This window comes from Myxine glutinosa, unplaced genomic scaffold (assembly GCF_964187855.1).
Source record: "Myxine glutinosa unplaced genomic scaffold, kmMyxGlut1.1 SCAFFOLD_1815, whole genome shotgun sequence".
NCBI lineage: Eukaryota > Metazoa > Chordata > Myxini > Myxiniformes > Myxinidae > Myxine > Myxine glutinosa.
Genome location: NW_027617910.1, coordinates 15,673 through 43,302, shown reverse-complemented (window position 1 = coordinate 43,302; position 27,630 = coordinate 15,673). Strand labels below are relative to the sequence as shown.

At 44.4% G+C, this 27,630-nt stretch overlaps 1 protein-coding gene across 1 annotated transcript in view; it reads right to left on the bottom strand.

Moving 5' to 3' along the window:
• The window catches only part of LOC137415963 (kinesin-like protein KIF9), a gene marked incomplete at its 3' end in the record, with an annotated part of 72,514 nt that overhangs the window by 35,900 nt on the left and 8,984 nt on the right, over positions 1–27,630 (bottom strand). The window contains exons 3-11 of the mRNA XM_078769254.1: positions 22,843–23,008; positions 19,116–19,222; positions 18,685–18,900; positions 13,220–13,300; positions 12,901–12,993; positions 12,245–12,374; positions 12,030–12,094; positions 11,422–11,499; positions 3,143–3,211 (exon numbers count right to left, since the gene is read on the bottom strand). Coding sequence (XP_078625380.1) covers positions 3,143–3,211; positions 11,422–11,499; positions 12,030–12,094; positions 12,245–12,374; positions 12,901–12,993; positions 13,220–13,300; positions 18,685–18,900; positions 19,116–19,222; positions 22,843–23,008 — 1,005 coding nt within the window. The remainder of the gene's footprint in view (positions 1–3,142; positions 3,212–11,421; positions 11,500–12,029; positions 12,095–12,244; positions 12,375–12,900; positions 12,994–13,219; positions 13,301–18,684; positions 18,901–19,115; positions 19,223–22,842; positions 23,009–27,630) is intronic.

Sequence of the window (27,630 nt, the reverse complement as noted above, 5' to 3'; positions counted from 1 at the left end):
GATGGCCAAAGCACGTGAGGATGTATACTATAAATTATACATTAAATTACTTGGTAGAACGCATAGCTCCGCCAGGCGGAACGGTTTATGTTTTGTATCCCACCGACAGGCTGGATCTGCAACCGGATCTTCACCAAAATGTACTCCGATTGTTCTCGTCACCGACCCAACCTGTCCGTCCACCAGATTGTCAAAATCTGTCCACAACTTTTTAAAACATGCTATATCGTTTTGGGCCCATCTCTCATTTGTGAAGAATCTGTCAAAAAATTCTCGTATGCAGATGCGGATCTTCACTAAAATCGAAACAGTTCTTCCCTCTCACACACCCAACCTGTCCACCAAGTTTCATCCGAATCCGTCAATAACTTTTTGAGATATCCTGTTCACATCACAGCCAGGCAGACAGACAAACAGGCATGAAAACATAACCTCTGTCCACCTTCGGTGGTGGAGGCAATTGCATTATGATACATTATTTAAATTACATCCTGCAATGGGAGTGGCAACCCGTTCAGGATTGTACTCCTTAGTCAATGAAACTCCTTCAGCAGCTCCTAAGTGAATGGTTTTTATATTATTACTAGCAGAAGTACCCGGCGTTGCCGGGCAGGAGAGGGGAGGGGAATGGGGGGAGGCGGAAGGGGAGGGGAGTGGGGCGGGGGGGAATGGGAGGGGAGGGGAATGGGGGGGAGGGGAGGAGAGGGGGGAGAGGGAGGGGAGGGGAGGGAAGGGGAGGTGGGGAAGGGAAGGGGAGGGAGGGGGGAGGAGGGGGAGGGGGAAGGGGAGGGGGGGAGGGGGAAGGGGAGGGGGGGAGGGGAAGGAGGGGAGGAGGGAAGGGAAGGGGAGGGGGAAGGGTAGGGGGAGGGGGAAGGGTAGGGGGAGGGGGAAGGGTAGGGGGAGGGGGAAGGGTAGGGGGAGGGGGAGGGGAGGGGAGGGAAGAGGGTAGGAAGGGGAGGGGAGGGGGAAGGGAAGGGGAGGGGGGAGGAGGAGGAGGAGGGGAGGGAGGGGAGAGGAGGGAAGGGGGAGGGGCAAGGGGAGGGGAAAGGAGGGGGGAGGAGGAGGGGAGGGGTAGGAAGAGGGGGAGGGGTAGGAAGAGGGGGAGGGGTAGGAAGAGGGGGAGGGGAAGGAGGGAAAACGGAAGCCTCTCCTCAGTGAAAGACACATGAAAGCCCACAGAATCTTCTTTCTCACAGTCTGAGTCCTTCAGGTGCTTTTTTTTGCAAACTCCAAGCGGGCTTTCATGTGTCTTTCACTGAGGAGAAGCTTCCGTCTGGCCACTCTGCCATAAAGCCCAGATCGGTGGAGTGTTGCAGTGATGGTTGTCCTTCTGGAAGTTTCTCCCATCTCCACACAGGACCTCTGGAGATCAGCCAGAGTGACCATCGGGTTCTTGGTCACCTCTCTTACCAAGGCCCTGCTCCCCCGATTGCTCAGTTTGGCCGGGCGGCCAGCTCTAGGAAGAGTCCTGGTTATGCCAAACTTCTTCCATTTAAGAATTATGGAGGCCACGGTGCTCTTGGGAACCTTCAATGCAGCAGAGATTTTTTGTCGGCTTCCCCAGATCTGTGCCTCGACACAATCCTGTCTCTGAGCTCTGCAGGCAGTTCCTTCGACCTCATGGCTTGGTTTTTGCTCTGATATGCATCGTCAGCTGTGAAACCTTATATAGACAGGTGTGTGCCTTTCCAAATCATGTCCAATCAATTGAATTTACCACAGGTAGACTCCAATCAAGGTGTAGAAACATCTCAAGGATGATCAAGAGAAATGGGAGGCACCTGAGCTAAATTTCAAGCGGCATAGCAAAGGGTATGAATACTTACGTCAATGTGATACTTCAGTTTTTTCTCTTTAATAAATTTGCAAAACTTTCTAAAATCCTGTTTTCTCTTTGTCATTATGGGGTATTGAGTGTAGATTGATGAGGTAAAAAAATGAATTTCAACGATTTCAGCAAAAGGCTGCAACATAACAAAATGTGAAAAAAGTGAAGGGGTCTGAATACTTTCTGAATGCAATATATATATGCGCAATATATATATATATATATAGTGATTTTTAGAAAAAGTGCAGTCTTAATAAACCCAAATACTCTGCTACTATCCGAACAGCCACAATTATTCCCAATGGCTGTACATTCAACTGAAGGCGAGTTGGGCACAAAGTGAGAATTTGTCCAGAATGCTCGTGATAACTTGTCCCTCTTTGCGAAAGACTTCATGGGATCTTTAACGTCCACGACCATTTGCCAGCAGACTGGACACACGGATTAGTGTCCACTTGAGGGACGGAATGCTTCGTGAGGCAACACCCTGCCAGCGATGCAAGAGTCCCACAGTCTATAGTCGGGTCAAGAATCAAATGCAGACTAGAAAGCTCAATGGTGATAGTGCAACAAATCTGAATGCTAAACCTAGGCAAAATAATTTATAACAAGTCAGGAGACGACGATGGTTCACGAGCAAGCGGTATTCAATGACAAAGGACGGACTATAACCGAAACAGGCCTTGACAGGCCAGGCCTGGAAATGTCAAAACGAAGGTTCTGACCTTGAAATGATAGAAAATAATGTATAATCAGTTATGTGGTTAGTTAGCTACACAATACCGAAAATTCGGTGAAAAATGAAATGAAAAAAATAAAAAACGAAAAAAATGAAAAATGAAAAATCGAGCTCCGTGGGGCTGGACACATGACATTGGCCTAACCAAATATCGAAACCCCTGTCAGATTCCACCAAACCCCTCAGAGAAGATGTAGCTTGAACTCGATTACCCCCTAAAAAGACATCTTTTTCGGGCGTGGCTCCACCCACAATGGGCGCAATACGCCCACTCCAGGCAGGACACAACTAGATCATGATATCAACCTCCCACCCAAGTTTCATCAAGATCGGATGACATCATCGGGTAGTTATGCTGCGGACAGACACACACACACACACACACACACACACACACACACACACACACACACACACACACACACACACACACACACACACACACACACACACACACACACACACACACAGACGCACACACGACGAATATAGTGGTCACTTGATAACTCGTGAACCAATATGGGGATATCGTAAAAACAAATACATTTCAAAAACAAAAACCTTTGCCTCCTTACCAACATGTCGCGCATCTTCAGTTCTCGCTTCAATTTGCTGATTTCATCCTGCAGATCTTTTATCACCACCTTGAATAGGGGGAAAAAAAAAATAATAATAATCACTGGATCAAGAGATGGTCAAAATGATATTTACATGCAATACACTGCTAGCAAAGGCTAAATCGTATTTTTATAACCACAATCCCTTGTTGCACTTGAGCATTTAAAAGTAAACCACGAACTGTGGACTTGGCACTACCAGGAGTCATCCCAGAAATTGTCACCTCACTGACATTAAAGACATAGCACCATTGACAAACTTTACTCATGTCACAGTATTCTACATAATTGTACACCGCTCCTTTCCTATTGATCTCCAGGCGCTGCATGACAGCGATGAAGGCGCGCTGAAAGGGAGTACTCACTCCGGTTTCTTTCTTTCTTTCTTGTTTGTTTGCCTGGGCGATATCTCAGCCATCCTTCAACAAACTATACTGAAGCTGAAGTTTCGGCACAATAGTGAGCGCATGCATTGGGGAAAAAAGAAAAAAAAAAGGTCTTTTTGTTTTTTGATGAATCAATTAATGACTTAATTATTATCAATTAAGTACCTATTTATTTCCTTTCTCATCTCGGCAATATCTCAGGCACCTTTTGAGCTAGGAAGCTGATATTTGGACATGACAATGACCAAGTGATTTGTCTGTAAAGGATATTTTTGATTTATTGATCCATCAATTAATCGATTAATAATTATTTGATTATTCAATTATTCAATTTTTCGTTCATTTAATTTTCAACAAGCATTACGCCTAGGTCCCCCGTCGGGGAAATGATGTGAGTTGCCAAAGTGGAGGACGCAGAAAACATGCTATGATATGATATTTCGCTCACAAGGTTCAGACATACATGGTGGTGGCCATGTACGATTTTGACGTGGCGACACAATTTTCAATAGCATTCTTCCTTATGCCTAGATACACCCACACACCAGATTAGAAGTTGGTACTTCGCTTATTTTTCAAGATATTCCGCTCACAAGGTTCAGACATACGGCGGCCATCATGGCGGCGGCCATCTTGGATTTTGACGAGGCGACCCAATTTTCAATAGCGTTCGTCCTTATGCCTAGATACACCCACACACCAGATTAGAAGTTAGTAGTTCGTTTATTTTTCAAGATATTTCGCTCACAATGTTCGGACATATATATGGTGGCGGCCATCTTGAATTTTGACATGGCGACCCAATTTTCAATAGCATTGTTCCTTATGCCTCGATACACCCACACACCAGATTAGAAGTTGGTACTTCGCTTATTTTTCAAGATATTCCACTCACAAGGTTCAGACATACATGGCATCAGACATACATGGCGGCGGCATTCTTGGATTTTGACGTGGGTTGCACCCACACACCAAATTCGAATGCGGTCCTTCGCTTACGCACGCACGTAGGCACGCACACCCGCACACCTGCACGCACACATGGACGGAGGGAGGGGAAAACCATAGTCCTCCTTTCGCTCCGCGGTGCGACAGGGGACAAAAAGTTAGTTTCGGATGAAACACTGGTGGTTTAGGTATGCTATTAGCCAATAAATGATGAAATTATTTTATGATCAATATTTATTGATTTTAATTATGCAATTAATCAATCAATTATTGTACACCTCTCCCTCCCAATACCATCTCTATGTGCTGCACGGCGGTATTGCTGGGCGCCTAAGGCACCCCGGCAATGCCGCATGGGGGTGGTGTACGTTTTTTTTTTTTTTTTTTTTTTTTTTGTATACAGAGTCGAGGCTCATGAAAGAGCTAACATTTATCAAACAAACAAATCAAACAAACAAAGTATATAAAAAGGGGAGCGGTCGACAAGATGGGGAGAGAAGGGGACGAAGCACACAAACAACATTTGAGAGCAGGGACATCGGGAGATGTGTGGGAGGGAGGGGGCCTGGGGGGAGGCAGAATAGGTATAAAACGCAAGGACACCAAGAACTTCCAGGAAAGAAGTCAAAAGTCACCTCAAAAAAGTGGATTTGGGGTGAAATTAGCGGGGGTAGAAAAGATCAAGGTTTTGGATTGGGGAAGATAAGAGATGGTGGTGAACAGCCGTTTTAAAGACCTGGAGGGAGGAATGGGATTGAAGAGAGTGAGGGAGTTTGTTCCAGAGGTGGGAGAAAAGAGGAATGAAGGAGTGAAGGTGAGCAGAGTCTTGATTTTGGCAGTTTAACCATAAGAGGGTTGCAGGCAGATCTTGTGCGACCTGCAGGAATATTTGGGGGACAGATCCCAGAGAGAGCTGTCTCAACAGCTCTCTCTGGGAGAGCTGGGGGAGCAAGGCCGGAGAGGAGTCGGTAGAAGACGGAAAGACCACCAACCTGCCTGCGGTGAGTAAGTGAAAGGCCCTCGGAGATAGCGTCATCGCGGGAGATTCCAATGATTCTGAACGCTTTGGTTTCAACAGCGTGAAGACGACCTAGGTGCGAGGCAGGAGCACCAGCCCAGAGGGGAGAGCAGGACTCCATTGAGCTGTGGATGAAAGCCTTGTATGTGGTGAGGAGCTCAGGTGTGCAAAGGAAGGACTTCGCACGACGGAGGATGCCAAGTCGGCGACTGGCTTTGGAGGCCAGCTTGGAAATGTGGTTTTCCCAGGAAAGATCATGGCAGATAGTGAGACACAAAAGCTTGAGTGACAGAACTTCTTGGAGAGGATTATTCAGAAAGTAGATGGGAGGGTTGTCCAATCGGTCTTTTCGGAGAGACATCGTAAGAGTGTGAGATTTGTCAGGATTGAAAGACATGTTCCACTTGTTTGCCCAGTCTGTGATTTTGTCCAGGTCTGCAGAGAGTGAGGAGGCTGCAGACTGCCGATCTGAGGGATGAGGAATGGAGCGGCAGAGAGTGGAGTCATCAGCAAAGAGATAGAGAGGATTTTCAAGAGAGTCAGAGTCAGATCATTGATGAAGACCAGAAAAAGCACAGGGCCCAGAACACTGCCTTGGGGGGAACTCCAGCCTGAACAGGAACAAGAGATGAGAGAAACCCATTCAGGGCCACACGTTGACGACGACTATAGAGGAAGTCCGCCAGCCATGCGTGGAGATTTCCATGGATACCAAAGGAGGAGAGTTTGGTGAGCAGAGCAGGGTGCCAGACCGTATCGAAGGCACATGATATGTCGAGGGAGACAGCTCTAATTTCCTGTTTGGCATTGAGGACCTCCATCCATTGTTGAGACAGCAGAAGCAGCATGTCCAGAGTAGAGTGACCTGGTCTGAAACCAAATTGATGATCAGAGATCAAGCCATTGGAGAAGAGGAAAGATTTCATATCCGAAGCAATGATGGATTCCATGACTTTGCTGATAATTGGGAGAAGGCTGATTGGTCTGTAGTTGCTGGGATCTGTTTTTGCACCTTTTTTGTGCAAAGCGGTGATGTTGGCTGATTTCCAAGCAGATGGCAGTTGACCTTGAGCAAAAGAGAGGGTGAAGAGAACAGAGAGAGGGAGTGAAAGCGCGGAAGAACAGGATTTTAGGACCCGTGGGCTGATGCCGTCAGGTCCAGTTGCAGAATCAGAGTCGAGGATTGACAGAAACTTTTCCACCTTGTCAGGAGGAAAGGACACGGAGTCCAGGAGCATCTGGGTACGACTGGGTACGGTGGGTACAGAGAGGGATGGGTTTGGGACACAAGATTTGGAGGCAAACACAGAGTTGAGGCATTCAGCTTTTTCACGTGCGGAGTCAGCTGTGTAGCCATTTGAGGTAAGGGAGGGGATGGAGGGGGAACAAACACCAGAAACAGATTTGACCAGACGCCACCAGCATTTGGAAGAGGGAGACAGATAAGAGAGTTCGGTCTTGAGAACGGAGAGATATTTTTTCCTGGCTCTCCTGAGGGTGGACACACACTTCTTTCGGGCTTTGTGAAAGGAAATGAGATTTCTTTCCGTTGGATTTGCTTTCCAGGAGACGAAGGCAAGTTGTTTCTGGGCAACAGCCTCACCACAAGATTCCGTGTACCATGGACGGGAGGAAGGGTATGACAACTGAAGACGAGATGGGATAAATCTGTGCATGAGAGAGAGCAATTTACTTTGGAAGAATTCCCAGGATGAGTTGATGTCAGAGGTGGTAGAGATGGGAGACCAGTCCAGATGATTGATGGCTGCTTGAAGACCGTGCCAGTTGGACTGAGTGAAATGCCAGACTCGTCGACGCTGAGGAGGCTCTCTGAGAATGGTCAGAGAGATGTCCACTTTAACAAGCACATGATCAGATGAGCCGATTGGAGCAGAAGAAGAGCAGCAGACATTTTCACGGAAGTTAGTCATAACCAAGTCCAGAAGAGAAGATGCTCCGTTGAATGAGATCCGGGTCGGGAAATTGACAGATTGTGTGAGTCCCAGTGAGTCGCAGAAATCCTTTGCTGAGGAGCCGTGGCTGGTGAGAGAGGTACCCACACCCAGCCAACTGGCATGGTGACAATTGAAATCACCACATATGAGGAAGAGAGAGTTGGGATGAGTAGATAGAAGTTGGTCCATATTATCAGACAGCGAGATGTAGATGGAGTTTGGTGGACGGTATTGTTTGGTGGACGGTACAACACACATATGAACAAAAGGTGGGAGCGAAGGGGAAGCCGTAGCCAGAGGTATTCCTGGGGGTGAAATGGAGAGAGTGCAGTGCAGGGCGAATGAGAAAGAGAGTTTTTGATAAAGATAGAAACCCCACCTCCAGGACGAGGCTCAGGTCTATCATACCGGAGGAGGGAGTAACCCGGGAGAGATACTAAGGAATCAGACATCATGAAGGAGGAAAGTTTCTGTTAAGCAGATCACGTCTGGTTTGACAGAAGCAACCTGTATGGAGAGATCAGTTAAGTTTGAACTCAGGTCCCGGATGTTTGAGGTCCATACCGTTAATGAAGAGGAAGGGGGGCATCGGATACAGAACAGGGGGGAGGAGGGGTAGGGTAAGATGTGGAAGAGGTGGAAGAGGTAGGGAGAGCTGTTGAAGGTGTGTCAGAGATTTCAGAATAGCTCGGAGAAGGGGAAGGATGGGGCGGACAAAAAGTTTGATGGTGATTGGGTGAGGCACAATGAGGTGTTATTTGAGGAGGGGGAGAGCGAGGCAGAAGGTTGGGGGAGATGGAGGTGAGAGTTGGAAGGGGGAAGAAGCGGGGAGGACGCTTTGAGGAGGGGGAGTGAGGGTGGAAATTGAGAAGAAATGAGGGTGGGGAGATTTGAAGGGGAGGGGCGAGGGGGGAATTTAGGAGGGAAGGGACAAGGGTTGGGATTTGAAAGGGATGGGATATGGGGGAGATTTGGAGGGGAGGGGTGAGGGGGGAGTCTAGGAGGGGAGGGGCGAGGGGGAGTCTTGGAGGGGAGGGGTGTGGGTGGAGTTTAGGAGGGAAGGGGCAAGGGGGTAGATTTGAAAGGGATGGGTGATGGGGAGGATTAGGAGGGGAGGGGAAAGGGGGAAGATTTGGAGGGGAGGGGTGAGATTGGATTTTAGAAAGTGTACGATTAATGGGAAACGAATATTTATTGCAAAATGAGTTTCTTTTGACCTTCGAGTCAAAAATACGTTTAAGGACGCTGGAGGGAGGATGGAGTGCAGGAGAGTTTAGGGAATGTAGAAAAGAGGCACTGTATGAGATGGATTTTTTTTTGGGGATGAATAAATTTGATGAGCAAGTCGAAAGCAGCCTTTGAAAGAAGAAGAAGAAAAAGGTGTTATAATATACGACGGAATACAGAACTTGAGGGGAAAGTGTAAACATCTTAAGGTTAATAACAGTGAAAACTATCTGGGGAACTGGGGGAGAAACACGTGGTCGAAGAACGAACGAACGAATAAGAATGAATAAACGAATGAGAACAAAGAATAAGAAGAGAGAAGGAAATGATTTTTTGTTGTTTTTTTTTTAGTTGAGATTTTAAACAAAGTAGGCCATGGGGTGAAAAGACTGGGAAAAGCAGAGAACGAAAGTTATTGGAGCACAAACGGCGGACCGCTGAGAGAAAAACAAAGCCTCAAGGTTGGATACTGTTGAAGGCCTCAAAAAACACGATACGAATTGACACGATTTTCTATACAGCTATGAAAGATTTGCACCGAAAATCTTCCTCGGGACACAATATACGTACACACACCATAAAATAAATACAGTTATAACGAAAATACAAATGGGAACAATTACTTAACTTCGATTTCGATGGAAAGCGTGGAGAGCTGCGAATAAACGAAACCTCGCCGGCAAGACCGGAAGCGGAAGTCCCTCATTGAGGGGCAGAGAAGGAGCACGATTTTACACACATCAGCAAAGCTAACGGCTTACGCGAGTCGGCCAAACGCAAGGAAGTTTACTTAAAATTAGTTGGTCGAGAAGGCCAGGCAGTTGAAAAGCATGTAAATGTGAATACACTGGGACATATGCTCGTACATGTACATAACTAAATAAACTTGTGCCTAAAAGTGACAACTAATCTGCATCGGACAACAACAGGTACACATTACAAGATAATAACAACTTGTCATTTCATAATAAAGTTTATCATATTGTGAAAAATGAACTTTTTGTTTTTGTGAAAAAAGTAAAAAACTGTCCTGGAAAATAGTATTTTTGTCCTGGAAAAGTCGTCGATTTTTTGCATTCTTTGGCTGTACGACTTTGAATGTATCTGTACTTGTCTTCCTTCTCTTCATTGCACTTCGTCCAGCTATCAACCGATTTAATGATCCTGGCACGGACGCTTTCCTTCTGAAATATCCTTAATACAGTGGATGAGGTTGTGCGGTCCCTTCTCTAGCAGAGGCAAAACATCTCCCATTAAGCTTGGTGGACATTTTCCTGTTCTTTATTGGAGGAAAAAAAAAAAACCACATGAGGATTCCATGTGCATTCTTCTTCTGCATTATTATGAATTTAACATGTGTGCATGTCTTTATTGAACCTTTCTGCCACAGCTACATCCTTAATTGGTAAAAGATGCCATAAACCGAAACAAAACTGAATTCCTGAAATAAAACAAATAGTGCGAGAAACTTGATATTGTCCAAAACCAGACGGATTACGAAACTACATAGTAATAGGCGTCCACAACGATGATGCTTGACCACGTTGTGGAACGTCGGCCAAGGCCTTGACTTTTTTTGTCTTCCACTCTTACTTTTTCACATTTATTCGCTTTTAAATTCATTTTCTCCGCAACTGCTTGAGCGGTTGACATGAACCTTTCAGCAAAGGAGTGCCTATCCATGGAGAACTAATTTTAACAAAGTTACATGATGATTGGATGGAAAATGCAGCCAGTGTTCCAAAAACATCATTCAAACTCCTAGGTCTCACTATCCACCATAATCTTTCTTGAGCATAATAAAAATTTGCATCCAAAGCCAGCCCCCTACTCGGCATCCTTCATTGTACAACGTCCTTCCTTGGCACGCCTGAAGTCCTATCCATCTACAAGGCCTCTATCTGCAGCTTGATGGAGTACTGCTCTCCATCCGGGCTAAATCCCCTGCCTCACACCTTGCTCAGCTTGACAATGTGGAAACCAAGGCCTTCAAGATTATCGGCATCTCCCACAATGAAGCGGAGTCTATGGGCCTATGAGTCTACTATTGGTGTCCTCCCCTTTCCCTACTGTTCCATTCAGTGCACTGGCTCTTCCACGAGCCTTGACTATGTATACAAAAAATGTTTTCTGCAGGCATGGGTTGCAGGGTGATTCACGTATCAGGAATAAATGGCCTCGACCTCGCTTTGCTCGGCCTCGGATAAATATTGGCATGGTATACAACTATACATGTAATTTTAAGGTCACCTAACCCTTTCAAGGTACCTGAATAAGTACAAGCCAGGAAACAGAACTTTTGGGGTGACCGTTGTACATTTATACCAAACTAAGCAAGGTAACATCATGACTCCCACTCCCCCGTTTTAAATAAACAATGGCCTACTTGGATTTTTGTTCAGCTTTTGAAAGTGCCATGGCAATTCTTCTGAGACCAACCTGGTCCAAACTTCAAGAGTTAAAAAAAAAAAAATCCCAAAAAGTCAAAATCAATAAACGAGTGTATTAAAGAAATAGTAACATGATTCATAAGCCAACCTAATTACCCAATAAAAAATATATATTATTCAATAGGTTGACTAGTGATCTGTGATTTTTAAGCATGTCAAGGGATGAGAATAAAAAACAATAAATAAATAAAATTAAAAAATAAAAAGAAGAGGTACAATAACAAAATTAATGGTGAGAAGATGTGCATTTTGCCTTTGGGTCTTCAAATTCAACAATGGCTGGCTGAACAGGAACGTTCATTATCTGGGAGGCAAATCGCAGTGTGGATAACTGGAAAAACAGAACAAGAACAGTAGGAATCACTGATCTCAAATATTCCACTTCCAACATACCATACTCCTTAAATGAAGAATAGATTCAGTAGAAGTAGTGTGATGGCAGGGATGCAGTCAATTGTGGGCCAAAGGGTTCCTTGGCCGAGCATAGGGCTCCACGGACGAGTGCAGGCCCAAGTGATTGTTGGCTTTGTTTGGTGCAAAGGGATCCTTGGCCGAGCATAGGGCTCCACGGACGAGCGCGGGCCCAAGGGATTCTCAGCTTGGTATGAGCCAAAGGGCTCGTCGGCCGAGCGCGATCCCAAGGGTTCCTCGGCTGAGCGCGGGCCGAATGAGGCTGAACACCACATCGGAGACATTCAAGATGAGTAAGCCCATTAATGGAAAAATTTGATGGAGATGTATGAAAGATTGCAACTACAAAAGTTGGCTGAGTGATATCAAGTTGAATTGGTTCAAACATTTGGACACCTGACAGATCAGGAGAGCATGGAAGATGGACAACCACCACATCTTGAGTCGTACCGTTTCTTTATGGTGTTGTGCATTTCCCACAATATTAGCGATGAAGATGGTGATGCAATTCCTACCTGCAAGAAGACAACAGCAGCAACATTCCCATTTCCAATCTCTTCTCAGACCTGCTTACAACTACAATGAAGTACGTACAACAGTAGTTCTTATCAATTTCAGTATCACAGAAGTACTGCATATTATGGTGCTTGCTGCACTGATTATACCAACGGCTCCTTTGAGTAGCTGTGTGAGTTTGCTCTGTCGATAATGGAGATCGCGCCGACCTTCATCCAGAGCCAGAATCATTTGCTTGAGAAAGCAGAGCGACCGCTCAATGCAGGAATTTTCCCACATCTAACGGAACACAATACAAATGCAGAAACAATGCATACAGAGCAAAATCATATACATTTTATCCATGTACAGCTTGTAGATATTCCAGCAGGTGAAAGACGTTTTCTACTGAAGTACACAAAGCAAACCCACAGACATTCTCATGAGATTTTAACAGTTTCATTTGCATACATCTCTCAAAAGCTGTGATCTACTCCATCCTTTAGCACAGTTTCCCTTAACGTTAAGTTAATTGAATGGTTTCTAAGCATTGGGTTTGGCTTTTCTGGACTTGAGATGTGTAAGAAGCGGGAAGGAAGAACTACAAAGAAAAAGCAAATAGCAAGTGGACAAATACCAAAAAAAAGAAGCTGAGGGCTGCGTGTCCAAAATGAAGGCGGCCGATGGCCCAGGGAAAGGAACAAAAATAGGCCTTTCAGTAAGATTGTTCAGCATCATTAGACCAGTGTGTGCGTTTTTAATGACAAGCAATCATAAACATCCCTTTGAGGTTTTGCGGACTAAGCACTCGGTCGAGTGTGCTTACCCTGCTCGTTTGCTTGTAATCCGCATGGGCCAAGCCAACCAGGCTGAGTTTTGAGATCGTGTACTTGGCATTGGAAATAGTTCTTGAATGTGACTGCATCCATTTCATAAGACATTTCAAATCGTGTTTCACTTTATGTTAGCATGTAACATGCACTGAAACATATATTAGAATGATATCAAGAGGTGCTTGGCTTTACACAGCAAGCAACGGTTCAATAAAGGCTGTAAAGCAATGCAACGCAAGTTCAAATATATGGGAGGACTTTCACTGTATCATCGGCAAGCAATTTTAACATCAAAAACATGAACACGCTTACCTCACAACAGATGACGAACAAGCAGTGAGAGTTACGACATTTTTTTCCACGATTCAATCCACCCCTCCGTTTGATCTCCCCCTGTGTTAAATGCATGTTGTTAAAAAGAAGAAGAAGAAGAAGAAGAAGAAAGGTTGGGGGTCTTTTATGCCAAATGAAAAATATATTAAGAGTGAAACTGCCCTTGTTTTATGGCAAACATGATGCATTGCATGGTACCTCCGAGTAACTTTAAGTGATCCAAGGCTCATGGACAGGTTGTACAACTCATACAAGGCCAAGTAAAATAAATTATTTGTTTCTCGTCCCTGCCCGCTTCCATTGTGACAGCCAACTCCTTTTTTCTTTTCTTTTTCTTTACTATTTTTCTCTCCAGATCTTAAAAAAAAAAAAAAAACCCCCAATAATTATTTCACAGTCCTATAGGCCTAGCGCTCACGCAAATGAAATCTATCTTGTCTGAGTACACTTGCTCACGCCGCACCACGACCTCAGCTAATGTGAATTTTGAGACATGTACATATACGTGCGTAATGTGGACAGCTATGGTACCTGGCTAGCTCTAGCGATAGCGCACGTGTTATCGGTGTCCAGAACAAACTTTCTCGGTAGCTTTAATCAAGCTACTGACGAAGTACAGTAGACCTAGGTCTTAATTTTTTGTAATTTGTGTATGCATCCGGAAGGCTCGCAGAAAGTTTTTGAAGCCATGGTACGCTCGCATGGTGTTCGACGGAACACAGACTCTGGGGGAGTTCAATGAATTTGCAAATGGGGAGTTCGACCAGAGACCGCCCATCGACGACAACTACCAGACAGCTCAGCAGTGCAAATCCACATACATCTAGTACCGGTTCAGTACGTACAAGCACAGAGTACCGCAGACAGTGCCGCTGATACAGTAGATGGTGACGTATCGGATATATGACCAACACCATTTTTAATGGTATATGGAGTGTATTGGTGGTCGTGCTAGTCTTTCCTCTGGTAGACTTCACCATGTGGTGCCCATCTTGGAAAAAATATCAAACAAGTACAGATACATTCAAAGTACACCGCCCCCATGCCAAATAATTAAATATCCTACAGCGTGACATTGCCGGGGCGCCCGGCAATACCGCAGTGCAGCTCATAGAGACTGCGTTGGGAGGGAGAGGTGTACAATAATTGATTGATTAATTGCATAATTAAAATCAATTAAAGATCATCATAAAATATTTTCTTAATCAATTGGCTAATATCATAACTGAACAACTAGTGCTTCATCCGAAGATGTATCTTTAAGAAATGTAAGTTAATAAGTCATTAATAAAAAAATTAAATAATTAATTTATTAATCGATGAATTATAATTAATCGATTAAATGATTAATCAATAAATTAAAAATATCCTTTATAGCCACATCACTTGGTCACTGTCATGTCCAAATATTAGCTTCCCAGCTCAAAAGGTGCCTGAGATATTGGCCAAATGAGAAATAAAAGAAATAAATAATTAATAATGAAAATAAATAATCATAAAAAAATTAAATAGTTAATCAATTGGCTAACAGAATACATAAACCAACACCATTTCATCCGAATCTGTAACTTAAAAAAAAAATTATTAATCAAGTCATTCATCGAATAATTAAATAATTTATCGATTAATTAATTAATCAATAAATCAAAAATAGCCTTTACAGCCAAATCACTTGGTCATCGTCATGTCCAAATATCAGCTTCTTATGTCAAAAGGTGCCCGAGATACTGCCCAGAGGAGAAATAAAATAAATAATTAATTAAGAATGAAAATAAATAAATAATAATCAAAAAAAATAAAATAATTAATCAATTCGCTAATAGAACACATAAACCATCAACATTTCATCAGAATCTGTAACTTTAAAAAAAAAAGTCATTAATCGAATAATTAAATAATTAATCAATTAATTGATTAAATGATTAATCAATAAATCATAAATATATTTTATAGCCAAATCACTTTGTCATTGGCATGTCCAAATATCAGCTTCCTAACTCAAAAGGTGCCTGAGATAATGGCCAGAAGATAAAGGAAATAAATACGTACTCAATTAATCGCTAATAATTAAATAACTCATTAATTCATTGATTAATCAAAAAAAAATGCTTTTTTTGACAAAGGACTTGCTCACTATTGTGCCGAAATTTCAGCTTCCCAGCTCAAAGGATGGCTGAGATATCGCCCGGACAAACAAACAAACAAGAAAGCAAGAAAGAAAACAAACAACCAGAGTGAAAACTGAGTACTCCCTTTCAGCGTGCGTTATTGCCGAGTCCCCTTCGGTGCCCGGCAATGACGATATGCAGCATCTGGAGATGGCATAGGAAAGGTGCGGTATACAAAAATCTGGAAAATATCAAATAACAAAGCCCCTCTCTATAAACCACCGTTTAGAGGCCATTTTTCCCCGCAAAGCGGGGGTTGGCCTTTTCGGGGACCGTGGTTGGGGGAGGAAAAAACAAACAAAAAAAAAAAACAACAACCACGGTCACCTCTCTATGAGGTATATTTTTTTAAAAGCCCGGTCGAGAAAATAATAATTTATTTTACTTGGCCTAATCACAAACAATGCAATAGCATCAATGAGTTTTATTGTACTTTTACTTGGATTACAAGGACAATAGTAGACAATGGACAAATCAGGTGAAGGCAAGTTAATTTGACTTCCAAATTGCTTTTCAAGTAAATTGGAAAGATGGCATGGAGGGCGAGACAATGGACACAGGAAGACTACACCACAATCGAGACGAGAGCGAAGTCAATCGCACGCCATCGCAAATCCCCAAAATATTCCCACCAGAAGGTGGGACCAAAATGATACTGCTCTCGCATCTTCGTGCGATGTGGTGATCATAACTACAAAGTTTGCTGAATTTCGGTCCAACCGTTTCGGAGGAGATGGTGTGACAGACAGGCAGATTACAATATCAGACCCCCTCACCCCTCCCCCCAAAATTTTTCAAAAAACATGGGAATAAAGACAAGGGGATGAATGGATGCAATAATTGTGCAACCAGCCTGGACTTTCGGATGGTGAGCAGCTCTATCTGTACAAAGTGGAATTTGTCTTACACCGTTACACTGAGTGGTCCCCATGTTGAAAATGGGCACCAGACGTGATTTCTCCCAATTAATTTGGACATTTTAACATCTATGTTGGGTGAAGTAGAGAGAGACAAAAATGTGGGTGAAGTAGAGACAGACTGACTGGACTGGTATTTCAGCTAATACTAGGGGGACTGGAAAGCGGCAAAAAAAACACCAAAATACCACAAAGGATGGAAGAGTAAACTATGCACTGAGAAATTGCAATGGAAATACCATATTTTTCGGCCCTATAAGTCGATGTGGAGTAAAAGTGGAATTAGCTAATTTTCCCATTTTTCCCTCCTTCATTCATAGATAAGTCGATTTGGAGAACAAGACGAAGCCAGATCAACTACAGTAGTTAGCAAAACCGTCAGTTAGAACAACAGAGGTGTTAATTCCTCCCTGACACTGTCACAATGCATTGCTGCCGACAGTACATCCAGGGTCATGAATATGAATGAGCTGTTTCGTGCATATTATTATCCTCACGTTTTTTCGAAAAACAACAAACCTTTTTTAATTATAATCGGCTCCGTCTGTCTATCCGTCTCTGTCCATCCATCATGCTATCTCCGAAACAGTTGTGCAGAAATTCACCAAACTTTGTAGTTATGATCACCACATGGCAGGAAGGAGCAAGAGCAGTTTTGGCCCCATCACCTAAAGGAGCCAAAAGTTCAAATTAACAAGATTCCAGATTCACAGCGAAACTCACCCAAAAGCCTGACCAGAGAGGGGATAGAGCAGTATCGCTCCAGGCTTACCTCCGATTCGCATTCCCAGCCCACAATTCATTTGGGCAGTCCGTCCGAGACACGGAGGCCTGATCTACATCCCTGTAACCTCTCCACTCCACAGCCACACCTCCCTCGTCCCATCCACCAATCTCATCCCGACAGTTTGATGAGTACCCCTGTAACTCTTCATTTAATTTGTTTCATATTGTCTCTAATATGGAGGTGAAGTTAAAGTTATATGATGGTGACCGAAAATGCGCCCTGAGAAACATCCCCCCATTACAACACTACAACACTACGTCTACAGGAATATGTCATCTGCTTGATGTTGGTTTGCTTAACGTCACACATTATGGGAACCCATCCACGAAGTTAAGTGGAAACCTGCTGCAGTGTATTTTAAATCAATAATTATACAATTTATTTCTGAAAATATCACACTGCAAATTACTTTTCATTTATGCAATTTAATGTCTTAAACCATAGATATGTCGATTCTGAATACAAGTGAAGGCCTGGACTTCACTTCCAGGGAAAGAAGTATCGGCTTATACGCCAAAAAATATGGTACTATTCAACTACCTACAATGTATGGACGCCAACAATTAGAATATTTTTTGTATACAGCTTTGAGGCTCGTAGAGGAGCTGTGAAAATGTTAAACTACTGGTAAAACCACCGCCAGCAATTCCAAACACTTCCCCAGTATCCAATTGAGTATGTCGTACCCACCAATTGTATGCAAGCTTACTTATCCAATACTAGCAGAAGTACCCGGCGTTGCCGGGCGGGGGAGGAGAGGGGAACGGGGGTGGGGGGGGGGAAGGGGAGGGGAGGAGAGGGGAATGGGGGGAGGGGAGGAGAGGGGGAGGGGGAGGGGAGGAGAGGAGGAGGGAAGGGGAGAAGAGGGGAGGAGAGGGGGAGGGGGAGGGAGACGCAGGACACTTCCTCTTCCTCCCCATACCCCTCCCCCTTCCTCCCCTCCCCCTCCCCCTCCACTTCCCCCCCTCCCCTCCCCTCCCCTTCCCTCCCCTCCCCCCTCTCCTCCATTCCCCTCCCTTCCCTTCCCCTCCGTTCCCCTTCCCTCCCTTCCGTTCCCCTTCCCCTTCCCCTCCCCTCCCTTCCCTTCCCTTCCCCCTCCCTTCCCCCGCCCGGCAATGCCGGGTACTTCTGCTAGTTCTATATATTTTTCAGTTCAACGGTCTGGTGGCGAGGATGGAACATCACGTGATCGCTCTGAGCGAATCAGCGAGCTGCTCTGGCACATGCTGAGATTCCGTGTATAATGTTCCTCACTGAAATGCGCTGAGGTAAATATGAATAAAAAATATGGATCTCGTCATATTTTTTAGGTAGGCCATGTCCTTCCCAGGCTCATTGGCCATGTCTATGCCAAATATCAAGTACGTGAGCCTCTCTGTTTATGAGTCTATAGGTAACACACACAAACTGTGTTTTATTTATATAGATGGCTTTGTTCCACATATACATAATCCATCGTCACTATTTCGCCAAATAAATGCAGAAAACACAATAAAACAATAAGTTAATTTAAAAATAAATTTTAAAATCCTCAAACGTCATTTGAAAATTATAGAGCAAACATACTTATACCTGAAACATCAAAGTGAAGGCCTCTTCCACATCCCCAACCAAGTGAGTGCTGATGTCTTTGCTTCTTGATGCTCCTGTGATTGCGAACTGACTTCGAGCTGCACCATCATTAGAGCACGATGCCAGCAAGTCAGTTACAGTTTCGTTGTGGATTTCCAGAAACGAGATCTTCGTGGTAATGTTCTCCTCGACGTGGTCTTCAATTTCTTTAAAAACCTGTGGGCACATATACACCTATATAGCGACAATGACGCATCCAGACCTGGAGTCAAGATCCAAAGGTAAAGTATCGAGTTGCAATTTTTTATGATTCACTGCTGCAGAGTTATGACTGTGTGGTAGAGTTGGGTGGACATTAATGTGTTGTAGTAGTGTTGGGTAAATATGAATGTGTGGTGGAACTGAATAACGAGGCAGTTACGAAATGGTACCTGTTCTATGGCTCTTGGGATGAATCCCCTCTCTTCATATTTGCCAGAATCTTGTATTAATGCTTGAGCATTGTCAGCTCCCGTCTGCCCATGACTCAAAACTGTAACTAATGAAATGTAATATTAAAATTAAAAAAATGTTATGTTAACCGTTAACCGTTATATTAATATGTTAACCGTTATTTCGTGTATCAGAAAGGAAACTTCGTCAAGCTTTCAGATGTTACAGCAAAAGCAAAAGACTAGTCACTTGTTCCTTTCTACTAGTAATTACCGGTAGTCGCATGTATACTGTGCATAACTTATACTTGTTCATTCAAAACAGGTTCAAAACACCAAGTTATGAAATCCAAATTAATTACAACACGGACAACAAATACAACTAAAATGGTACTCAGTACAGAGCATACCTCCACCAGGCTGAACAGTTTACGTTTTGTATCCCACTGATAGGCCAGATCTGCATTCAGACCTGAACCAAAATCTAATCGGCTTGTTCTCGTCATCTACCCAACGCAATCCACCAAGTTTTGTCATAACCAATCTATAACTTTGTGAAATATCATGCTATATATTGTTGTTGGCCCCATCATTCAATGGTGAAGAATCACTTTAAATATATATTTAATTCATTTCATCTGGATCCAGATCTTCACCAAAATTGACTCGATTCTTCTTTATCACACATCAGATATGTCCTCAAACATTTGTCCAAATTCGTCCATAACTTTTTCAGATATCATGCTAAACATCCTTTTTGGCCTTATCTCTCAAAGGTGAAGAATCACTTTTAAAATTATAGTATCTGGAGATGGATCTTCACCAAAATCTAACCAATTTGTCCTCTCACACCCAGCCTGTCCAACAAGTTTCGGCTGAATCCGTCCATAACTTTTTGTGAAGTCCTGCTCACAGACAGACAGACGCAAACAGACAGACAGACAGGGGTGAAAACATAACCTCCATCCACCTTCGGTGACAGAGGTAACAACACCTCAAGTGCCATTAGCACAGGTACAGGCCTGCTGTTCTAACATCACAGGTTAGTGATCAAGGGAAAAATCCAGAGAGTCTCTCTTCCAGGAGACGGCACACATCAAAGCAAGTGATTTTATCTAGTCTTCCAAATGTTGACAATTTAATATCAAGTGAATCACTTTTGATGGGATTTATAAAATATCAATCAATATCATATAATTCAAAATCATATTGTTGATTGAAAGTAAGAAATTGATTTTAAAAAAAAAAAATTAAAAATTAAAAACGCAATTATGTCATCAGCCGACCTGTCACATGGCATCAAAGAGAAGGAAATCAAATTGGGTGACAACAAGTTGATAAATTGTCAGAACACAATTGACATTCTTTGTAAATGCTGAGATCGGATGAGGTGTGGTGAAATTATTTTGGTGTATCGTGAGCCTCGGACATTGCAACACAACAAAATGCTGATAATACGACATTAAAACATTTTTTTTGTGCAAGACACATTCTGGCTTAGCTGCAGTCTAACACAAATGACTGAACTGTGGTCACAACCTGCAACAAAATACGGTAACGGGCCGATTGGGAAACGCGCATTTAAAGCGCCATGAAAAGATGAACAGTGTGATTGGGAAACACATTTAATGCGCTGTTATAAAATTAACGCGACACCACTTATCCATGTCACCCACCCAACGGTTATATTAGAAGGAGCCGATTCATCACACGGACACGGATTGTTTAACCCCAATATGGGGCCGTTCAAAAGTTACATAATGCTATTTTAAAGGGATGCTTGTACAGTGCATGCAGATGGGCTTGATTAAACCTTATTAATAATTTTTATTCGACATATTCGATTTTTCAGGGGCCTTTTCATTTATTTATTTATTTATTTTATAATATTTATTTATCGACACAAATAAATTTGGAAGGAAGTAGAGGACGGGGAAGACCGAGAAAGACTTGGCAAAAGGTGGTGGAAAAAGAAATGCAGGTAAGGGGGTTAACAAGGGGAGATGCAGAAAATAGGGCAAAATGGAGAAGATTGTCATGGGGCCCGCAAGTCTAACCCCCGCTCGAGCAGGGAAAATGGCCTTAAAATGCCTGTTGTTGTTGTTTGACACAAATTTCTTACCCCATCCAAAGCCTTGATCTTTTCTACTCCCGTTAATTCACCCAGATCAACTTTTTTGAAATACCAACTTCTTTCCTGGAAGTCCTAGCGTTGTAATTAATGTTAGCTCTTACACGAGCCTCGATCTTGGATACAAAAAAAAAGAAAGAAAAAAAAAGAGGCCATTGCCAGTCTCGCTGGCAATGCGAGAGCAACAGACTTATGCTTTGGTCTCATTGTGGGAGATTCTAATAATGTCGAGAGCATTAGATTTCTCAGAATCCAGGGAGAGAGAAATGGAGAGAGAAATGGAGAGAGAAAGAGACAGACAGAGAGGTGACAGAGACAGAGAGAGGTGAAAGAGAGAGGTGAAAGAGAGAGGTGAAAGAGAGAGGTGAAAGAGAGAGGTGAAAGAGAGAGGTGAAAGAGAGAGGTGAAAGAGAGAGGTGAAAGAGAGAGGTGAAAGAGAGAGGTGAAAGAGAGAGGTGAAAGAGAGAGGTGAGAGAGAGAGGTGAGAGAGAGAGAGAGGTGAAAGAGAGAGGTGAGAGGTGAGAGAAGTGAGAGAGAGAGAGGTGAGAGAGAGAGAGAGGTGAGAGAGAGAGAGGTGAGAGAGAGAGAGAGAGAGAGGTGAGAGAGAGAGAGAGAGAGAGGTGAGAGAGAGAGGTGAGAGAGAGAGAGAGGTGAGAAAGAGAGAGAGGTGAGAGAGAGAGAGAGAGAGAGAGAGAGGTGAGAGAGAGAGAGGTGAGAGAGAGAGAGAGAGGTGAGAGAGAGAGAGGTGAGAGAGAGAGAGGTGAGAGAGAGAGAGGTGAGAGAGAGAGGTGAGAGAGAGAGGTGAGAGAGAGAGGTGAGAGAGAGAGGTGAGAGAGAGAGAGGTGAGAGAGAGAGAGGTGAGAGAGAGGTGAGAGAGAGGTGAGAAAGAGGTGAGAGAGGTGAGGGAGAGGTGAGGCAGAGGTGAGGGAGAGGTGAGGGAGAGCAAGAGAGGACATCTTCCATTTAGCAGATCAGCATCTAATCAATTCCAGATTGGCAGAGTCGCACAGCTGCTGTCTGCCTCTCAGTGGGATGGGGTACTGTACGACACAGTGTCGAGTCATATGCAAAAAGGAAGAGAGGGCTGTCCAGAACATCAGAGAGATTGTTTGTGAAGATGAGGAACAAGACTGGGCAAATCACTACTTTGGGGCACTCCAACCTTTAATGGGTGAGGATAGGGTTACGATGATAGAAACACATCGATTGAGTGAGTGGGGGAAGTAAAAAAAATAATACAGGAATTAAGGTAGCCTTGCATACTACAGGTAGAGAGATACGCAAGTAAAGCAGGAGGCCAAACATATGTGGTGGGATTTTACACCACCCCCTCCCCCACCCCCCCCCCCCCCCCCCCCTTCTTCACCCCTCACCCCTAATCTTCTCCATACATGCTCAACCCTTCACCTCCCTTCCTACTAATCTGCTCCCAAACCTCTTCCCCTATCTCCAATACACACAGCACAGACAGACAGACACAGACACAATTTCAGATTTATGAACCCCTCGCCCGATTCCCCTACCCATGCACAATGAATAACCACTATGAACTATGATTTGATGAATCGATTGCGGTATCCAGGAGAGCAAACGTACCATTGTAGCCAGACAGAACTTGCCTCACGGCGTTCTTCATTGCGCTGTTGTACACTACCTCCTGGCTGCGGTTATGAAACACACAATCAACAGGAAAAGACCACTTGATCACCTGATTGTTAACAATGCCCATGGTATTTCCTTTAGCTGTATGAATGATCACAGTCTGTGGAGGGTAAAAGAAAGATGAAGCCTGTATAAGGAAAATATTTAACCTGGGAGACATCCCCAATGCAGTCACTGTGCATTGGCACTTCACGAAAACTACAAATCACACACTTGCACACATTTCTGAGCTTGATTCACAGAAAATCATGACATCATGACAAGCATTAGAGTTTGTCGAGCAACATTTTGTTCAAAGCTGTTCTTAAAATACTCTTAACAAGTAGAAAAAGACATAAAATGTGATAGCCCCAGTGGTTTTATCAATTTTGCTGTACAGAATTAAAAGTGACAGAAACTCCAAAAATTGACAGTTCTTGGGCCGACAAAGAGGTTCCAAATCCAGTGCCACCATCTTTGTTCAGATTACAAAACCTTCTGCATATGGACAGCAAAGGGGAAAAAGTAAGTACACCCCATGTAAAGTTTTGACTTTTTCAACATATTTAAACGTACAGCTATTTGATCTTCATTTCAACAATTTTGATAGATAAAGGTGATATAATATAACAAATATCATGAAACATTTACATTTTGTAGTCCATTGTATAATTTAAATAAACATAAATGCAAATTTCGCATGTGGAAAAAGTAAGTATACCCTTGGCTCTAATAGGTGGTATTGCCCCCTTTGGCAGAAACAACCTCAAGTCGGCGTTTCTTATAACTGCCGACCAATCTCTGACATCGACTGGGAGAAATTTTTGCCCACTCCTCCATGCAGAATTCTTTCAGCTGTGCGATGTTTGAGGGGTTTCTTGCATGCACAGCTCGTTTCAAATCCCCCCACAACATCTCGATGGGATTTAGATCCGGGCTTTGACTTGGCCATTCCAGAACCCTCCATTTCTTTCTTTTCAGCCATTCCTTGGTGGATTTACTGGTATGTTTAGGGTCATTGTCATGTTGCAAGGTCCACCTTCAGTTGAGCTTCAACTCTGACAGATGGCCTTACATTATCCTCAAGCACCCTCTGGTACAATTGTTACGGATTTAGGTGAATTACTATTCAGGTCATTGCTTATTAATGTTTATTCGATTAAAGGTTGTTGTGATTAAAGGGTCAGGAGCCCTTCCGGGGAAAAGGAGACCGGAAACGGAAGAAGAAAAGACACGAGGTCCGGGAGAAGCGGCGATCTTCTTCCTCTTCCTTGCCCAGCGCCGAGAAGAGCGGTATCGCTATTGAGCAGCGAGGGGGACGCTGCGTTTGAAAGCCCGTCTGGGGAAAGGAGTTACCTGCGCGGGGTAACTACCCATTTACACGTCAAGTCGCCGTGGGTTCGTGCACGGAACCAAGCGTCCGGCACAGTTCGCCTCACCGTCTACAAGGACGCGTACGGGTCGCACCTTGGGCCTCGCGCGCGTTGCAAGCCGCGCTTGGTTTTGCCCCGTTGCTTGGCAAAGAGGTGTGCGCTGCAGCAGCTGTCCCCGGTACGAGACGTGCACGTTTGGAGCACGTCCGCCCGGGGTTCGTTCAACTGCCCGTGTGCGGAGAAGAGAGACATTGTGAGGGACAGTGACCCAAGTGGTCGTGAGTGGGGAAAGGGGGGGGACACATATATAAGATGGCCATCTTTGTAATATTGATTGTTGATTGTTGATGGTTGTTGATTCCTTGGGGGAATATATTATTGATTACTCCGGATCCTTGGTGTGGGGTTTCTTATTGACTGGAATTCATATTGATTGCGTTACGAAAGCGTATAAATCATAGATCTTTCTGGCGGAGTTCCTCTCACGGTCCGGGGGTCACCGAGACCAGGTAGTCACCGGGAGGACCACGTAACAGAATTGGGGGCTCGTCCAATTGAATTCCGGGATATAAAATTGTATAACATAATAAAATAATAATTTTTATTAATTAAAATTTATTAATTAATTATTAATTGGTAAATTTTTGAGAAATTGTGGTAAAGTCTTGGGTGAAGGTTAACAGGTGTTAACGATAGTCACCATGGTGTTTGTTGCACAGAACTTTGCGGTAACACCTAGTGAGGCACAGTTCCGAGCGTTACTAAAAGCGGACCTCTTGAAATTGGCCAAACATTTTAACTTGGAGGTCCGAACTAATTTGAGGAAGGCAGAGTTGCAGACCACGGTGATACAGTCTATGGTGGGATTAGGAACATGGGACGAGTTAGCCTGGCAGTGGCTACCCGAAGAACCAGAAGACGTTGAGCTCCGGAAACTGGAGTTGCAATTACGGAGCCAGGAACGGATCAAAGAAGAAGAAAGGAAAGCAGAAGAGAGGAGAGAAGAGAAACAAGCAGAAGAAAGGAGAGTGGAACGAGAACTCCAGGAAAGGTTCAAAGAAGAGGAAAGGAAAGCAGAAGAGAGGAGAGAAGAGAAACAAGCAGAGGAAAGGAGAGTGGAATGAGAACTCCAGGAAAGGTTAAAAGAAGAAGAAAGGAAAGCAGAAAAGGAAAGAACAGAAGAAGAAAGGAAAGCAGAAGAGAGGAGAGAAGAGAAACAAGCAGAGGAAAGGAGAGTGGAACGAGAACTCCAGGAAAGGTTAGCAGAAGAAGAAAGGAAAGCAGAAAAGGAAAGAGCAGAAGAAGAAAGGAAAGCAGAAGAGAGGAGAGAAGAGAAACAAGCAGAGGAAAGGAGAGTGGAATGAGAACTCCAGGAAAGGTTAGAAGGGAGAAAAGCAGAGGAGAGGAGAGCTGCCAGGGAACTCGAAGCAGAGGAGAGAAAAGCCAAAAGGGAGTTGAAGGAACGTGATCTGGCGCTTCAGCAAGAGATTAAATTCAAGGAGCTGGAGGTAATGAGAGAACGGGGAGAGGTACCACCCTTGCTGACGGGGTCGACACCTAGCCAGAACACCTGGGAGGTGGGCAGACATGTGAGGCTGGTTCCACCCTTCAGTGAAAAGGAAGTCACTCAATTTTTTCCACACTTTGAGAAAGTGGCTCGACAGTTAAACTGGCCGGAGGAGGCCTGGACCATACTAGTGCAAAGTGTGCTGGTGGGTAAAGCTCAAGAGATTTATTTGGCGTTACCAATGGACCAATGTGCAGATTATGAGGTATTGAAGAAGCATATCCTCAAAGCCTATGAGTTGGTTCCGGAAGCTTACCGGCAAAAATTCAGGAATGCCAGGAAGAGGGAGAGTGAGACCCATGTGGAGTTTGCTAGAGTGAAAGAAAACATGTTTGATCGGTGGTGTGAGTCAAAAGGAGTCGGGAATGACTTCGAAGCATTGCGTGACCTGATGCTGGTGGAGGAATTTCAACAGTGTGTCCACAAGGACATCAAAGTGTACCTGCAGGAAAAGAAAGTACCGAAGTTGTGGGACGCAGCCACCATGGCAGATGATTATGCCTTAACACACCGGATAGGGGTCCACGAACCTAACGCCTCGCCTAGATCTCCGCAGGGGAGGTGTGGAACAGCAGGTGCAGAGAACGACAATACATGGCGGCGGCCTCGAGATGATTATGGGGACAACGCTAATACCCGAACGGTTCGAAATCAGGGGGCTACGGGCCCAAGACAAACTTATTTTTCGGGGGGCCCGAGGCAGACCACGAGTTTTTCCTCCGGGCCGACTTGCGCCTTTGCAAAAAACCTGGACACTTGATGTCCAGTTGTTACCTCATGAAAAGGGAAAACCCAGAGCGGAGTCCGACTATTACCACTCCGAATGCGATGGCAAGCGTAAGAAATCGCCCACAGAAGAGTTACCAACCATTTATTTATGAGGGGTTGGTCTCACTCAAGGGAGACTTGACTAACCCAAGACCAGTTAGGGTTTTGAGGGACACAGGAGCCCATCAATCCTTAATGCTTGAAGGCATTTTGCCATTGTCAAAGAGTACCGCAACTGGTGATAGTGTTCGGTTACAAGGGATCGGTGGCTGTGTTAGTGCCCCACTTCATGTCATCCATTTGGAATCTGATTTGGTGTCAGGACCGGTCACCGTCGGTTTACAAGCCACGCTTCCTGTAGAGGGAGTATCTGTGATTATCGGGAATGATTTGGCCGGGGGGCAAATTTATGGTAACCCGAGGGTGGGTAAAGAGCCCCGCAGGGGAAATAACACCACCCCCGCTTGGGATGGCGACAAAAGTTCCAAGTTTTTTGTAGGGGGACTGAACTTCAACACAGAGGAAGACGTTCTGACCTCTGTCGTCAACAGATATGGGCTGCTGGTGGAAGTGCGGGTGGTAAAAGACAGGGAAACGCAACGGTCAAGAGGGTTCGGCTTTGTCACGTTTGCAAGCACAAGAGACGCCAGAGAGGCAGAGAAGAATTGGAATGGTAAGGATTTGGAGGGTCGGACCATAACAGTAGGGAAGGCATTTCGTAGGCGTCGAGAGGTCTACAGAAGAGGACAACTTGGCAGTAGTTTTAGGGTTGGCAGCAGCCGATATTACTATGGAGGCTCCCAGAGTTACGGCACCTCCCGAAAGAATGAATGTCAGAGCACTGGCCGAGAAGGAGACCGCCAGTCAGGTAACGGCTGGGACAAGGGGTCCCACCGTAACTGTTAGGAGTCTGGCGAAGTTGAAGCACTATATACGGGGGAGCCGCCGAGCCGGGGCTCCTACACGGACTAACCGTGAACGCCACGTTCTTAAAGGCGTCCAGGTCGTGAACTTTCCTCCCCGGACTAACCGTGA